This window comes from Pezoporus occidentalis, unplaced genomic scaffold (genome assembly GCF_034315485.1).
Source record: "Pezoporus occidentalis ecotype Australia unplaced genomic scaffold, CSIRO_AGI_Poc_V1 ctg1, whole genome shotgun sequence".
NCBI lineage: Eukaryota > Metazoa > Chordata > Aves > Psittaciformes > Psittacidae > Pezoporus > Pezoporus occidentalis.
The window spans coordinates 15,631,751-15,648,695 of NW_026912778.1; the positions used below are offsets into that span (position 1 = coordinate 15,631,751).

The 16,945-nt window shown below is 39.8% G+C and overlaps 1 protein-coding gene across 1 annotated transcript; it reads left to right on the forward strand.

Moving 5' to 3' along the window:
• Positions 1–101: 101 nt before the first annotated feature.
• Positions 102–16,945, forward strand: LONRF1 (LON peptidase N-terminal domain and ring finger 1). The gene is made up of 12 exons (XM_062601783.1): positions 102–875; positions 7,192–7,310; positions 8,608–8,730; positions 9,313–9,459; positions 9,898–10,135; positions 10,221–10,311; positions 11,162–11,276; positions 11,854–11,975; positions 13,163–13,321; positions 13,430–13,592; positions 13,980–14,132; positions 15,681–16,945. The coding sequence occupies exons 1-12, from the start codon at positions 251–253 to the stop codon at positions 15,837–15,839; spliced, it is 2,214 nt and encodes a 737-aa protein (XP_062457767.1). The 5' UTR covers positions 102–250; the 3' UTR covers positions 15,840–16,945.

Below are 16,945 nucleotides of genomic sequence, written 5' to 3' on the forward strand. Positions count from 1 at the left end.
TTATGTAAGCCGGCGCGGCTGAGAGGTTTGAAAGGGGGGCTGCGCGCCGCCGCCGTGCTCGCGGGGTGGGGGGGACCGTGGCTTCGGGACGCGCGGGCGCGCGCACGTGACCCCCCCCCTTCCCTCCCCTCACGGGGGTGCCGTGCTTCCTCCTCCTCGTCTTCCCCCCGCCCTGTGCCGTCAGTGCCTCAGCGCGGAGCCGAGCCCGGCGGCTGGAGCAGCCGCGCCACACCCCCTCGCCGGGCAGCCGATGGCGTTCTCTCCCGTGGCCGTGGGCTCGGACATGTCGCCGGAGCCGGGCGGTAGCGGGACCCCAGGAGAGGAGGCAGGTGGAGCGCGGGAGTTGCCGCCGCGGCTGGGCGAGAGGCTGGTGCCCGGGAGCTGCCTGAAGGAAGTGGTGGGCGCGTCGCTGGCTCCGCTGTGCCTCGGGCCCCTCGCCGGACCCCAGCGCCTCGGGACCCTCGTGGAGTGCTTGGTACTGAACTACCGCCTGCGGCAGGGGCTGGGCTGGGGAAGGGGCCACAGGGCCGCAGCGGAGAGCGGGATCGCGGCCGAGGGGCCGCTGCGCTGCTGCGGCTGCGGCAGGTTCCTGAGCGAGCCGGTCACCGTCCCGTGCGGGCACACCTACTGCCGCCGCTGTCTCCGGAGGGAGCTGCGGGCCCGCTGCCGCCGCTGCCGGGACTGGCTGCTGCCGGCGGGGGGCACCAGCACGGGCGCGGCCCCGCTGCGGACCAGTGTCGTCCTCAACCGGCTCGCGGAGAAGTGGTTCCCGGGCGAGTGCGAGAGAGCGAGGACCGGACGCCGGCTAGAGGAGCTGTTGTCCCAGGGCCGCTTCCGAGAGGCTCTGGGCGCCGCCAGTCAGGCCCTACGAGCAGGTAAGGCTTGTGCGGAGCAGGCTCTCCCTCTGCCTGTCCCGCTGGCTCCCGTCCCGCTCCCCGCCTCAGCTCCGGCAGGACCGTGGTGAGCTGATGGCGAGGCACGGCTGGCTCGGGGGGCCTCCAAGTGTGGTGGGGTTAGGCAGGTGTGTGTTTGCTTCCTGCTTTTCAGCCCCTCTCTCCTGTAGAGGCTGTCCGCGATCGAAATAAGACTATAAAGAACATCCGAAGTTTTCTCGAGTTTGAGAGGGTTTAACGGACCTCCCTCCATAGTCTGGCGGAGTGGAGGAGGGACCGATGGCAGGACGCGAGGCTGTTCGGAGCTCAGCTGAGCGTCAAGCCTGGTAGTGGGGTATGCTTCCAGAGGTGTTGGAGGAAGGTGCAACACGGATTCTTCATGTTCTTTTTCTAGTTTCCCCTCCCACATGCTTTCATGAGACTTGTTTTCAGGAGAGTTTGTGGGCTTTGTTTTGTCTTGTGTTTAGTAATCGCTGCGCACAGACAAGAGAAAATCTCTTGTTGTATTTAACCTTGTTTCCTGAGAGAGACCTATTTTCAGTCTTAAGTGTCACCAAGACAATTCCCAGCAGGCCGGGCCCAGTTGCATAAGCAGACAGGCATGGAGGGGGACAGGTTGTGTAATGGCAGTGACATCATGGGTGGGTGTGGTTGGAGTTTTATAATATAGCCTTGAGAGACGGTACAAAGGCGAGAGGTAGAGCCACGCTTTCGGACCGTCCTGTGTCAGTCGCAAGCCTGGTACCGTGAGCGCTTGAGATACAGTCTGGTTTTCAGAGTTCAGGCTTTGTAGAGGGAGTAAAATTTGCATGGTTGATACACCTAGGTGGATCCAGTGGCACATTCCTTTGTTGTTTGTATTTGACTATGGAATTTAACACCTGGTAACCTGTAAAGCTCCGTTTGCGTTTGTGTCCTTTTGCTTCTGAAACTTGGAGTTTGCTTCAGAAACTTGGGAATTAATATTTTCACAGATCAAGCGTGTTACGTTTGTACAGTTTTCTGCAGCGGGGAGAGAAACAAAAGCTTGCATAAGTCTAATCCTTCTGATCTGTTCTGGCGAGATACGTTAGAACTAGTTCCATAATAAACTGGTTTTAGTGTAGGTGGGATTAAATCTTAGATACTTTTTATAAGCCTTTTGGCAACCTATTTTAAAGAGGTTCAGTTATGGCCTTCAATGCTATGTTATTTGCCAAGGCATTTACACAGTGTAGGATATGGGGTGGATGTGACCAGAGAAAGTGGCTGCTCTGTTTTAAATCTGGGAAGTGAAAGAAGCAGTTGTGTGTCCTGAAGTACAGTATTGACTCATATAGGTCACAAAGAAATGGAGTCAAAACTTCAGTGGCCTTTAGGATACAAACTGATGAATCCATTCTTGATCACAAATGTTTACAGGGGTCCTGTTTCACATTTCAAGATTGCTTTGAAAGAATAAAAGATAAAATTAATTCTACAGTCTTTTATTAATCTTCTGTGGAATTAGCAATACCATTTGGATCGCTACAGAGAAAGGATTTTGATTTTTTTTTAAAGCTGGTTCTGAAATTTTTAAAATTAAATTTTAAATTAAACTTTAAAATTACTTGAAAATTTGAGAATAGTGACCAGATATGATGCTTATCCAAAATTTTATTACTCGGATTCAGTATATGTGCTAGAATTAAGTGGTAGAAGCTCAGTTTAAGATCCTTTGTACAACTGTTTTGTGTGTCTCCAGTCCTGAGAACTATCAATTTTCAAAGTATTCTCGTAAAGATACTAAAGAATTTAGTGAATCAGAATGCAGACATACATTAAATGTGAATTTAGAGCTGTGAGCTTACAATTACGAACAACTCGCAATCAAGTGATTTCAGACCAGGGGAGCACTAATTAATACCTGGTGGTATGCTTTATATCTTCCTCCAAAACCTGAATCTTGAAAACATTTAAAGGTAGAAGAGCTGTAGCATAAGAAATGTATTCATGTTTAAAATAATTTATGTTCTGTTTCAGTGTTTCCACAGTGTTCATCTCTGTTTCTTTGTAATGCTGATAGTTAACAATGTAAATCTGGTGTCCTAAATAAGACATTGGCATGAAGCCTCTACTGAAATGGCATCTTTTTATAACTTGCTTACATTTCTTGAAACATCCGAAAGGGAAGTATTTGCTATGGTGCAAAAGTGACTTTTGAAAAGTGTGAGGATTGTTAACATTCATATGGTTAATATACTGCTTTCAGAGGCTGACATAAATTAGTTCAGTTAAATGAAGTCTGTTTGATTAAAATACAAGTGCAGCTTGTCTTTAATCAAGTATCCTGAAACACACAGCTAATACACTTGAGTTTGGTATGAATCACAGGCTTGTTCTTGCTGGAGTGGGTTTCTGGAGGTCTGTTGACCAGTCGATCTCCTTATTGAAGCAGAATAAACGTTGAATTCAGAGCAGTTTGCCTAAGCTTTTGTGCTGCTGAATTACGAAAACGTATAAGGATGAAGATTCCACAGCCTCTCTGAGCAACCTGCTCAAAGATTAATTATCCTCATAGTGAAAAGCTTTCTCCTGATTTCAAGTCTGAACTTCTCTTCATCACACTGTCTCTTCTTGTTCTCCTGTGCACTAAAGTAGAGTCTTCTAGGTGGCCTTTTCTCGGATTGTGGAAGGCTGTTGGGTTCTCCCAAGGTGTTTGGGAATAGTTTTCCACTAAACAAGCCCAGTTCTCACAGCCTCTTCTCAGGAGTTTTGTGTTCCAACCCCTGATTGTTGGGGTGACCCTATAGTACTGTATTAGTGAATACTGTGTCCTAAAGTTTCTCTGCATTATGATGCGCATTTATTTTGAAGAATTTGATATTTTATAATGAATCATCTAAAAAGCATGCAGGATCAGAGCAGAGATGGTCCATTTATTGGTATGCTTGTGTTGACAGTAGCCTGAAGCAGATGCTATTGGAGTAATATAAAAAAAGAATGCATATTGAGTGGGGTTTTCTGTGTACACCATTGTATACTTCCCTATTACCTTGTACACACAATTCTGCACTTACAGTACTTGGTGTCTTTCTTATTAAAATCGTTTGGGTTTGTATATGCTATAAGTGAGTTATTTCTGTATTTACAATATATTGGGTTACCAAATGTAAAATCTGAGCACAAATTGTGTTCCTGCTCTGCTTAGTCTCTTGTCTAAGGATTTGAAATAGCTTTGCATCTTCCCTTTAGGTGGCAAATATTTAAATATATGCTGAAACATTGTAAAATTATGTTTGTACAATTGCACAGCCTAGAAATTAAATTATGGTTACCAAATTTGACATTCAAATTTAGATAGAATCATAGAGTTGTTTAGGTTGGAAAATACCTTTAAGATCATGGAGTCAAACTGTTAACCTAGCACTGCCAAGCCCACCACTAAACCATATTCCAGAGTGCCACATCTATGTCTCCTAAATACCTCCAGGGATGGTGACTCAGCCACTTCCTTGAGCAGCCTGTTCCAATGGTTGACAACCCTTTCTGGGAAGTTTTTCCTAATATCCTACCTAAACCTCCCCTAGTGCAACTTGAGGCCATTTCCACATGTCCTGTGCTTGGGAGAAGAGACCAACCCCCACCCCACTACAACCTGAATTCGGGTAGTTGTAGAGAGAGCAATAAGGTCTCCCCTGAGCCTCCTTTTCTTCAGGATAAGCAACCCCAGTTCCCTCAGCTGTTCCTCATCAGACTTGTGCTCTAGACCCTTCACCAGCTTTGTTACCCTTTTCTGGCCTGCTCCAGCACCTCAATGTCTCTCTTGCAGTGAGAGGCCCAGCACTGAACACAGGTTTTGATATGTGTCGTCACCAGTGCCCAGTACAGGGGGATGATCACTGCCCTGGCCCTGCTGGCTACATTGTTGATGTTACAGGCCAGGATGCTGTTGGCCTTCTTGGCCACCTGGGCACAAGCTGGATCATGTTCAGCAGCTGTCGACCAACACCCCCGGGTCTTTTTCTGCTGAGCAGCCTTCCAGCCACTCTTCCCCAAGACTGCAGCATTGCATGGAGTTGTTTTAAGCCACATGCAGGACCTTGCACTTTGCCTTGTTGAACCTGATACAGCTGGCCTTGGACCATATATCCAGCCTGTCTGGATCTGTCTGTAGAGCCTTCCTATCAAGCAGATGAACCATCCTGTGCAGCTTGGTGTTGTCTGCAAACTTACTGAGGGTACACTTTTTCCCCTCATCCAGCTCATTCATGAGGATATTAAGCAGAGCTGGCCCCCATAATGAGCCCTGGGCAGCACCACTTGTGACTGGCCACCTTTGGTCTTGCAAATATTTAGATCTGATTTGTGATATGTATTGATCATTGATTGGCAGTGTTTTGTGTGTGTTCAGCAGCAGAGGTGGGGTCCCAGTTAAACTCCTTGGTTTAGCTGTCTGTTTTGTTCCAGTTAAATTGGAATTATGTTTTTCTGTTTTAAAAAGAAGTAGACAAAATGTCCACCTGCTGTAAAGCTGAACTCACATTTTTATCTTCAAGCTACCCCTCACCTTCCCCCTAGAAAAAGAGGCTTGGAGTTCCTCAGGTTATGCTACACACTTGAAAGTCTGAAAAAGAGGAGCTCCCTCTGATAATGTGCAAATAGGTAGCCTATCAGAGAACAAAGACCCGCACTTACTGCTACTTCTGAAGGAAAGAATTTGGTGTGATACTAGCTCTGCTGGACACCAGAGTCAAATACAATAGCAAAAAATGTCATGAAGCATTTGATCTGAGTTCTCACCTTACCAGGGCACCAGGCTACAGCACTCAGAAAACACAAAGCCACAGGAAAGCAGGCTTCAGTATTGTTCTGCTTGCAGAATTAATATTTAAGTAAGACAGACAGTTTCCCAGACTTCTGCTAATACAAACATTTTATTATGTCTAACATAAAGTAAAACAAACTGAACAAACTGGGTTTGGGAATATTTGTATTTGAAGGGAAACTGTCAACTCAAAAGGCAGACAACCCAAACTGGGAAGAAGCTTTAGTTTCAGCTGTGAAATCTGTGAGTTTTGATTTTCTTAGGTCTTTCTTTTTCATTAAGGTCTTTTCATAATGTAGCATTGTGGATCTAAACACAAAGCAGTATATTGGAATACATGAGAACATTGATCAGCCTGGCTTTTAAATCCAAGACAAGGTGATGTTGAGACTTGCGAAAATTTAAACTAGGCATTTAGAATAGACTAAGATAGAATACCAAGTTGAAATGATCCCCTCCCAAGAAAACCTTATTGAAACAAACTTAAAGAACTATTTAATCATAGAATAGTTAGGGTTGGAAAGGACCTCAAGATTATCTAGTTCCAACCCTCCTGCCACAGGCAGGGACACCTCACACTAAAGCGTGCCATGCAAGGCTTCATCCAACTTGGCCTTGAAATTTTAATTTTAGGATTGTTTATAGTAGACCAGTGTTTGACTTAGTGAAAAAAACACAGGTGTATTTTAACAAAACTAAATCAAGAACAAATCAGTGTGCTGGTGTTTTTTCCAAGCAACAACTACTATTAGTTGTGTTATGAGAAGCATAGTTTTAGTGGCACGGAGATCGTGTGTTTCCCATTTAGAAGCTGCTTTACTAAAAGTGCAAAATGTTGTATGTTGGACATGAGAATTTTACTGAACACATACTAATGTTTTCCCATTGCTGAAGTTCACTAGTACACTTACAACAGGGCTGCCAGCTGATGTTAAAGGCTTTCTGATGTTGGCTGTCTCATACCACATAGTGATAAAGCCTACTTCTGGTACTTAGCAGAGGGATACTGTTGCACAAGCGGCATCTGTATCTTCAACCATAGTTGAAAGAGTTTGGGCATTATAAACGCAAATGACAGTCTAAAGGAAAACTTGAACTTTTGAAAGCAAACTTTGTAATATTTTGACTTTTTAATATAAATGCAGTGATTTCCCAGATTTCTGTGGCTTCGAACAGGTGTAAAGCTAAAGTCTACATAGTCTTCAAATTTTGTTGTCACAGCAGTATTGAGCAGTACTTTATTCTGTCAGCCTCAGTGCTGGATCTTTTAAAATATTTTTCTCGTTGATACAAGATACATTAGAGGGTGTAAAATTCAATCTTTAGCTTGAAAGACATGACTCCAGAATTACTGCCACCTTTATTACTGAAACACTGGGGGTGGGAAGGTGCTCCGTTAATTTCGAAGGTATTGTACAAAAAAGTGTGATTGTGACATATCACTATGAAAGCATATCTGATTTAAAATTACAAGTTTCTGAATTAAGAGTGTTGCTTAATTTTTCTCTTCAGACTCCAGTGACTTGATGCTAAGAATTTACAGAGCTGAGTCATATGTTGGCCTCCAAGAACATAAAACAGCCATAGAAGATCTGAATTTTGTTATTTCTAAAATGCCAAATTGGCCAGAGGTAAGTTAGTATGAACTCTTCATTTATCAGTATCTGTTTTTATCTGTAAAATTAATTAATTCTAAATTATATTTGTATTGAGTTAAGAAGCTAGGTCAGCTACCTTAAATGCTATCTTGTAAGACATGCAAAATGCTAACAGGTATCTTAAAATCGTTCCATAAATGAGACTGGCTGCTGATGAGTATGACAGGTTAGACTCGATGACTATACTTGGAGTTGTGATAGTTTATGGTGTTGTAACCTGTAACTGCTAGGGTTTGGGGTTTGCTTGTTAATTTTTGTTAAATAAGTACACTTTGCTGGTGCAGCTTGGAAAGTTTTTGTTCAAAAAGCCCAAAGAAACTCAGCAGGAACAGCTTTGTGAATAGTGCAGGCAGCTGGGGAGTCAGTGGCCTTCAGAATTGTGAGGTACTGCATACTGCAGTGCTGCCTGAACTTAGTACAGCAGGAGCAGCAAGATCTTGCCACACAAGGGGAGATAAATGCTGCTGTCTTGGTTTCTCATGTGTTCTCCATCCTACTTTGTGCCTCTCAGTGTTGGTAGTACTGTCTGCTTTTTTCTTTATGTTTGGAAAGAAACCTCACTTTGCTTAACTGAGCTTGGTTTGATGGATTCCTGTAACAGTTCTTAGAGGATAACGAAAGTTGGAAAACAGTCTGTAAGAGGAATTTTTTTTTTCTTTCAGAGGAAATAGCATACAGTTTTTTTTTCCTAGCTGTGTTCAAAAATAAAATCTAATTGGAAGAAACAATTCCAAAAATGCGATGTTCTGTGCTAAGAATATAGATTAAGATAGTATGTAAGGGATGCATGGTTGTGTGGAGTGTGGATTGTTTTGTTTGTAGTCACCCTTCTTCAAGCTGGAACCATAAAGCTTTTAATGAAACAGAGGTCAAAAAGGGTATGCTGTAAGATGCTGTAAGAGGTCATGTAATACTTTGCATTTTGTGTCCCTCTTCTTCCCCTCCAAAGGCTCACAGAAGGGGAAAGGTAAGGCCTTTTGTGATTCAGCTGAAACTAGTCAGGATTTTAACCCTTGATGTAAGTCAAAACAAGTTAACTGGAAGAAGACAGAACACCAGCCTATCCCATGACTATTTTCAAGCTCTGTAGGGGATGTATGTTAGGCAGGGCATAGGGATCATCCACCCTGTGCACAGCTGAAGTTTGTTGGAAAGCTCCATTACTATTGTCATGGAGGGTTCTGATTCTACCTGTGTTGTAATGGCTGTAAGATGAATATTGCAGTTCTGCATACTCTTTAGAAATGTCTTCATGGTATGTTTTTTTCAGGTCTACTTCAGGAAAGCAAAAGTGCTGCAAGACTCTGGCTTTGTAGGTGATGCCTTACAACTGTTTCTACAGTGCTTAGCCCTTGATGAGGACTTTCTTCCAGCCAAGCTAGAAGTGGAAAGGGTAATTTTATTTATGACACTGGATTGCAGTCTCTAACTTGATTCCTTCATAAAGCTCCCATTATAGTAGACTTTGAGCATCTAAAAATCTTTAATACATAAAAAGAAGTGGCAGATTAAGTTCCTTTCAAGATATATCATACTACATTGAAGAGATAGTCCTAATGTACACATTTAACATGTCCATCTTAACAGTACATATGCTTTTGAAATTACTAAATTAAAATCTGGAAAAACTGAAAAGTGGGCAAGTTTAATATTTTAAGTTGAACTCTTTCATGCCCAGAGCACAAAAGTTTTTCTTCGATAATCAAAATTTATGTTGAAAGAGCTGCCTGATACTGAACTGATAATGTCTAACTGTGTTTGAAGAGTTCATTCACTTGTAATCAAAAAGACTTCTAGATAAATTTGATTTTAGTCATATAGATAGATATGTAGGCTTCTGCTCATTCTCAGCTTAAATAAAGCTTTATAAATAAAGATACCCTCATATAAATTACTTCTTATGTATGCAATTTTGCAGTAAAGCTATGTCTAGAAGCTTTTCATTATTATGAACATTTAGCTGTTTGTTTTCTAGACATTGTGTGATGTCCTGTCACCAGAGAAGTTAAGAGAGAGTCTGAAGGAACCTGCTTGGAATTTACCACATATTCGAAATAAACCTCTTATACTTGGTTCTGAGGTGACTGAGTCTTCCAGCAACTTAGAGCTTTGTCCTGAACAGGTAACCAGAACTATAGGATAACTTTTAAGCTGATACACAAACATCAGATGTTCTGATATTCTTATTTGTCATCCTAAATGCTGACTTTCTGTGACTGTCTAAATTGGAAGAAAGAATTGTGGTTTGGGCATAATGTATTTTCATTTGGAGTATTAGACTGCTTATTCCAGTGAACTGCTTACTAGAAAGTACTGAGATTTGATATTAGACACTTGAAAATCAAAAGAAATACAAGGTTTGTTCTCTTTGAAGCAGATGATGTTTTTTAAATTGTTAATGCTAAGCAAATTTGAGTACTGCATTGACTTACCAATGTTTTCTAATTAACTAATGAACTAAGTGAGGATATCAGTTTGGCTTCTGTATCTTTCCATGTTCACATCTTATGTAGATTTGTGTTACTCTCTAAGTACAATTCAGTTCATCTTTCCATTATAGAGTTTAGGAGGATCAGATGTGCTGGAGCCTGTCAGTGGAAGCTTAAATCGTGCACAGTCTGCCCATGCTCTTAACTCAACAAAAAACCTTGCCAAGGAAGATGGCTTAAAGAGAGTGTCTTCTGAACCCCTTCTCTCTGGTCAAGAAAAAGGTGCTTTGTTAAAAAGAAAGCTCTCCCTGTCTGAACAGGATGCAGTTGTATGCGAAGATGGAAGAAACAAGCTCAAAAAGCAAGGAGGTAAACAGTCACTTACTTTGAAATTTAAAGAATTGACTGTGATGTACCTTTCTTTGAAGGAATATTTTATATTGCTTTTCCTTAGAAAGTACAAAAAGGGACTTGAAACTGGCTTTTGGAACAATTCCAGAGGATTTGATTGATGTATCAGATTTTGAGTGCTCTCTATGTATGAGGTACGATCTTCTTGATTCAGTATTTCTGTGATAGATGCTTGGCCACATACCTGTTACACATATAAACTGAGGTACTTACAAGTTGTGATGAGTTCTATCACCCATCAATAATTTTCAGTCTCTGTATCCCTGAAGTTAAATGTATATTTAAATGTGTCACTTGCTATAGTTCTATATAATACAGCATGATTTTAATCAAGTTGCCTTTTAAATTAAACTTGGTATTGTTAATTGTTAACCTTAAAAGGGTAGGGGGTTTTGCGGTTAAATGGGTTAAGGTTTTTTTTTCAGTCAGTAAAACTATTTAACTTATTTTGGGAAAGCTAATGCTTTAAAGTACTGCATGTGAACCTCATATTTGTCTAGGAGATATAGATACTACAGAATGTTAGTCTACTTAAATGTAGCTGATGTATTTGAAACCTCTTATTGAGTTGTCTTGGTTTTCAGATAAATACCTTAAAACTTCTGGTGTATACTAAACTGTCCATAGTTATGTTAGCACCATATAATACTGCTAATAAATCAACTTAGCTCCTCAAAGAATCACTTAATTTTACACATTCTGAATCTCTATGTAGTGAGACCAAAATCTTTGTACGGCGGGATGTTTGGAGTGTTGAAACATGTCCAGATTCATTAGAAGAAAAAAATAAAAATGAGTGGTGCAGTGCCAAATGTAAATAAACTGCAGTATAGGGGGAAAGTAGAATAAGGAGACGCGGGGCTAATTTTCCTCTGCTTTGTTCTGATCCGTAATTACTTGTAAAAATTGAAGAGGTTGATCAATGACTTTTTAATCAAAATATACACTTGCTGTGGGATTTAACTTATAATACCTTTATTTCAGGCTGTTGTTTGAGCCAGTGACAACCCCTTGTGGACATACTTTTTGCAAAGGTTGCTTGCAGCGGTGTTTAGATCATTCTCCTCAGTGTCCACTCTGTAAGGAGAGTTTGAAAGAGGTACTGTTTCTGAGTAGAGCTCACAAATACAAATACTGTATCATTTTAAAGGCTGTTTCACGTAAACCAAACAACTTGAGTTCACTTGGGTTATGGATAGCTAATAGAAAGGAAAAACTTGAGACAGAGTTTGTCAATACAAGTTGATTAGGTTTGCCCCAGGGTCTTAGATGTGTTGTGTTTCTCTTACCATCCACTTTATTGGTGCAATTAAATCCTGTTTGTAAACTTTAATAACTATTCAGCAAAACCTCTCTGTGATTTCCATACACTTTCTTTATTATATGTCTGTATAACCTAGGAAATCAGTTCTGTCTCCTGAAAAGCACAGAAATACAAACTGAGTTAGACACTTGAGTTGTCAGATGCTAAAATGAAGAATCTCATTTTCAAATATTAGAGTACCATTAGGCGTTAAGTAATAAAACAAAAAACTTCAGAGCTGTAAGCTTTAGTGGGTTTAAATCTAATTCATGGCACGTTTTATATATCATGGTTTTAAATAAATGCTTAATTTTCTCAAGCCTTTTGGTATATATGAAAAGAAATATTAATATATTTTTTAAATTACTTACAGTACCTTGCAAGCAGAAAATACAGCATCACAGAGCTGCTGGAGGAATTAATAATGAAATACTTATCTGATGAATTATATGAGAGAAAACGGATTCATGCTGAAGAAACCGCTGAACACTCAAAGTAAGCTTTGCTGTCTTTTATCTAGAAAACCTGAGCGATCCTCAGGATCCTGGAAATCCTTTATAGAAGTGTTTTATTATTTTTGTGGTTATTAATAATGGCATATTATGGATGCAAGAAGTACAAAGACATGCTAATTTTGTGTCTTAAATGTGTGTTTCAGAAAATTAACAGTTTCTTAACTCCTGTGGAAGTAAAAAGAAAGTCACACTGATGGTAGCAATGTGAGGTTCTCCACAAAATAGCTTGCCTTTCTGTTTCTTTTCCTTTGTGCACCGTTGTGGAGCTTCAGTTTTAGCTTTGCTGCTGTTAATGGAATTGTCCTCTTGAGTTGGCCACAGTCTCAGATACCTGAATTTCTTTCAAAGCAGTTCATGATAGACATTAGTTGTATAAAGATAGATAAGCTGAAAAGAAATTGTTGGGTTTTTTTTTTGTAATCTTGATGTTTATCTGTATCAGAGTTCTTCAGATATACAAAGCATCATGTACTGTAGACATGAATATTGGAAAACTATTTAAAACTACAGGTCAGATGCAATTTATGTAACAGAAAGCATGGATTTAGAATTACATTTTGTAGTCTGAAAGGTATTAAAGTTAAATACTTGGTGATGTTTTAATGACAGCTTGTTTGTATCAACTGTCAACTGTACACACTTGATAAAAATAGCATGAAAAATATACTGTGGTTTTCAATCAGGCCTGCTTTGGCATACTGCAAACTAAAAATTATACCCTGGGTTGCATCTTGTGGAGTCCATTGTTGAAAATAATCTAAATGGTGACCTAGCTACTGTTGTAGTAACTGCTACAGCTTTCTAGTTCCAGGAAGACTGAAAGCATAAAGGCTTGTGTGGCTTAAACTAAGACAAAAAGAAAAAAAAGTGACTAACACCACTTCCTCCAAAACAAAGCCCTTCATTTATTGACTAGATACTCACTAGCTAAACAACTATGAGGCTGGGTTACTATCCAGTATGTACTCTAATCAGTACATAGCTGTTCAGTCACTTTAGTGTGTTTTTTTTATTGCTTATGAAAGGTATTACAGTATGCTTATCATGAAATTTGAAGAGTGCTTTATGACTTCAAATGTTGCAAACATTCTGAAAAAAATGTATTGTTTGGGCATAGTTCTCTGCTTGGGTTTTTAAAACACTCTTTTTTTTGATGTTCTCTTGAAGCTTGACCAAGAATGTTCCAATGTTCGTTTGCACTATGGCATATCCTACTGTGCCTTGCCCTCTGCATGTGTTTGAGCCAAGATACCGACTAATGATTCGTAGAAGTATGGAAACTGGAACTAAACAGTTTGGGATGTGTATAAGTGATTCTCAAAATGGGTAGGTTTATATCCTAATTCTTCTCATCTTGTACTTTTTTTTTTTTTTTCAATTATAAAAAGTGTCCAGAAGCGTGTAAGTGCATTACTGACAAGGTCTCTTTTCTAGTTTTGCGGATCATGGATGCATGCTGCAAATTAGGAATGTTCATTTTCTACCTGATGGACGGTCTGTTGTTGATACAGTTGGTGGAAAAAGATTCAGAGTTTTACGGAGAGGGATGAAAGATGGTTATTACACAGCAGACATCGAATATTTGGAAGATATTAAGGTACCCAGAATGCTGTCTAAATACTACTATTAATAACTCTAGATTTTTGCTTGATTTTTTCTTAGGAGCTCTGTTTCATATTTTTTGGTCTCTAGACCACTGGAAGTTTTAGTGGCAACACGTGGAAGAAATGGAAGCTAGCTTAATTTTCTATTATTATAAAGGAACAAAGAAAATTGGTGGGGTTTATTTGAGCCATAGTTTGAAGCTATAACTTTTAAAAATATCATGGGACTTCTTTACTATTCAGTCATTAGCAGTCAGAGTTTAGGAGAATGCAAGAAATGCATCTAAATATAGTTGAAATAGAATGTTTCTTGATTTTAGCTCAAGCACCTTAATTGTTTCTTTATCTCTAATGATATCCTCATAACATTCCTCCTATAGGTTGCTGATGAAGAAGAACTAAAGAAACTGAGAGAGCTTCACAATTTTGTTTACAATCAGGCCTGCAGTTGGTTCCAAAACTTAAGAAACAAATTTCGCACTCAAATTCTTCAGCACTTCGGGCCAATGCCTGACAGGGAGGAAAATATACAGGTGAGGCATCATTTAATATCAATTATTAGGTGCTTATTTCTAAAAATAAAAACCCTGTTAACAGCTGCTAAATATTAAAAGAAAACCCCCACTTTATTCCCAACTTCTAAGGCAATAAGGCTTGCGTCTTGTTTCTCTTCTGATGAGCAACAAAAGGCAATTCCGTCACTGTTCAACAGTTCTTTCAGGAAAGGATGGTATGCTGCTGTGGAGATCTATCTAGTAAACTTGGAACACTTTAAGTTCCAGTAGTATTTTAGGCTGTTGGGTTATGCAAAGGTGATAGAATTCAAATGGAAAAAAAACCTTTAGTTTCTTCCCTGTGACATACGCAGGCAGCAGTATTTGGCAAAGAGGTAATCACAAATAACACCTTCCTCCTTCCTGAGCTAGCGCCATGCATCTGCTAGTACTCCTGCAGCTGCTAGGATTTGACAAATGTTCCTTAAGAAACTAGCTGCAGCATTATTATTTTAATGGTTACCGTAAACAATTAATGAAAGTTGGTGAGATCCTGAGAGAGTGGAGGCTGGAGAAAAGCAACATTTAAAAATATGTAAAATTTGGTTTTCAAAGTGGAATTGTGTATGAAGTGGGATGTTAGCCTGTCCCTCACCCATCTGGTACATACTTCTATGAGACTGTATTAACCAATCTGGGAGGAGTGTAGATGCCGTGGAAGCCAGTGCATGAATTCATAAGTGATTTTTCAACAATTTAATTTAAAAAAAAAAGAGATTTAAAATAGGATACCAGGAAAGAGGAATAAGTGTGCAAAACCAGTGTTAACTGGCAGGGCAGTTAACCCAGTACTGTGGGTATGTACTTGAGGTTCATAATAGAACACAAATGTGTCAACTGTGATCCAGATGCAAGAGCGGAAATGTCATCCTGGAGTGTTCCACTACCAGCAGTACTTTTGCAAGTCATTTGAGGTAATTAATCTTCTCTGCAGTGACAGGACCTCTGCTGAGTAGTAGTATGTCCAATTCTGGGCATCACATCTAAGTCTTGATCTAGAGAATTGAATAAAGCACAAGAAAGAGTTCCACAGTATGTTTTATTAATTTAGAAGAAACTGATTGAGTAATCCTGCTCTGTCTGGGAACTAATAAGAAGGGAGTGGAATTGGGAGGTGATAGAGGAGTCCTCCAAATGTAACAAAGACAACTGTAATGAAAACATTAGGCTTCAAGAATACTCAAGCCTCAAGAACAACATGACGGGTAGTGGATTTAGTTTTTGTCAGGGAGATCTGTTATTAGGTGGCTGTCCTATAGTTAGTCATCTTTTCCCAAGGAAGCTATGAGCTTCCTTTGTTGTCTTAAAAATAACTGCTTTATCAAACTCAGTTTAGGCATAACTTAATTTAAATTCTCAGATGGGGAGGGATCAGAGAAGATGTCTTCAAAACCCTTCTGTTCTCATAGATCTGAAATTCTCCAGTTAATATCAAACCTTAAACTAGACTTTGTCCTTTGGTGACTTTGTGTTAGTTAACTTAACACTACATCGGTTATGAGTGACCAACTTATCTTTTATTTTTAGGCAATGCCCAATGGTCCTGCTTGGTGTTGGTGGCTTCTGGCTGTTCTCCCAGTAGATCCCAGATATCAGCTGTCAGTGCTATCCATGATGTCTTTAAAAGACCGCCTGATCAAAATCCAACATATACTCACGTATTTTTCTAGAGACCAGTCCAAATGACTGACTGCACGGGTCTTCCTCAAAAGTTACTCCGTTCTGGTTGTAATAGCAGCTGGAATTTTTGCTGCCTTTGCACATCTAGCACTGGTTTAAGAAGTGTAATGGAACTGCTTTTTCTCTCTTCTCCCCACCTTCCTAAACCATGTGGTTCTTTGAATGCACCCTTTCTTCATCTAAGAGAGAAGACCACTGATGGTTGCACAGTCAATCCAGCTAGATACGTTTCTCACGTTATCTACATTAAAATTTGCACTATGTAGAAAAGAACCTTTTTGAAACTTGATAATTTTAGCCACTGACTTTTTCAAGCTGTGGAAAGTGCAGGACTTACGGCTGACAGTCCAAGTTTACAACATTAAGGAGGTATTAAAGGTTTCGCAAATGTTTGCCTCATACAACTGTTCTTTTGCTGTTTGCACAGATATTTGAAATATAGTATTGAATGTCACTGTTGGGTATTACTACTTTTGTTGAATTATCTTGACCATGAATATGGTACAGATTTTTAAGTTATCTTGTAAATGTATGCATCACAAAGCAGGTGACATTATGAACTGTTTGCTGAACTGAGAGCCAATTTTAAGGAACAAATGCAAAAAAAAAAAAAAAGGTACTTCTGTCTAAAAATTCTTAAACTGTGAATATGGTTTACATACCTAGGCCTGTACATGTTAAAGAGGAAACTGAAAACTAAATGCTAGTACCAGTTACATTTCTACTGGGCTTTTCAGGCTGGCTGTTCTTCCAGAGTACGCACTTAGTTTGTAGAGCTTAGAAGAAGAAATCTTAAGAGTGTTTGTGGGTGTGTGTATTGGGGATTGTGCATCCAGGATTTAAAAGCTTAAAGTTTTATTTGAACTTGTTAAGTTGGTGCAAATGTGAGTTCTATGCCTTACTCATATCAATAGTAGAGCACACTGCAGTGGCAAGGTTAACATCATGCTGCCAATAGGTACTTTTGTAATTAAAGGTTTGCATATTTGTGAATATGTCTGATACTGGCTTTCTTGTATGTAAATCATTTGTAAAATATTTCTTAAATCTTGCTTTTGCTAATATATTTAATTTTCAATAAAAGCTAGAGGTTTGTAATATTTTTTACTTTA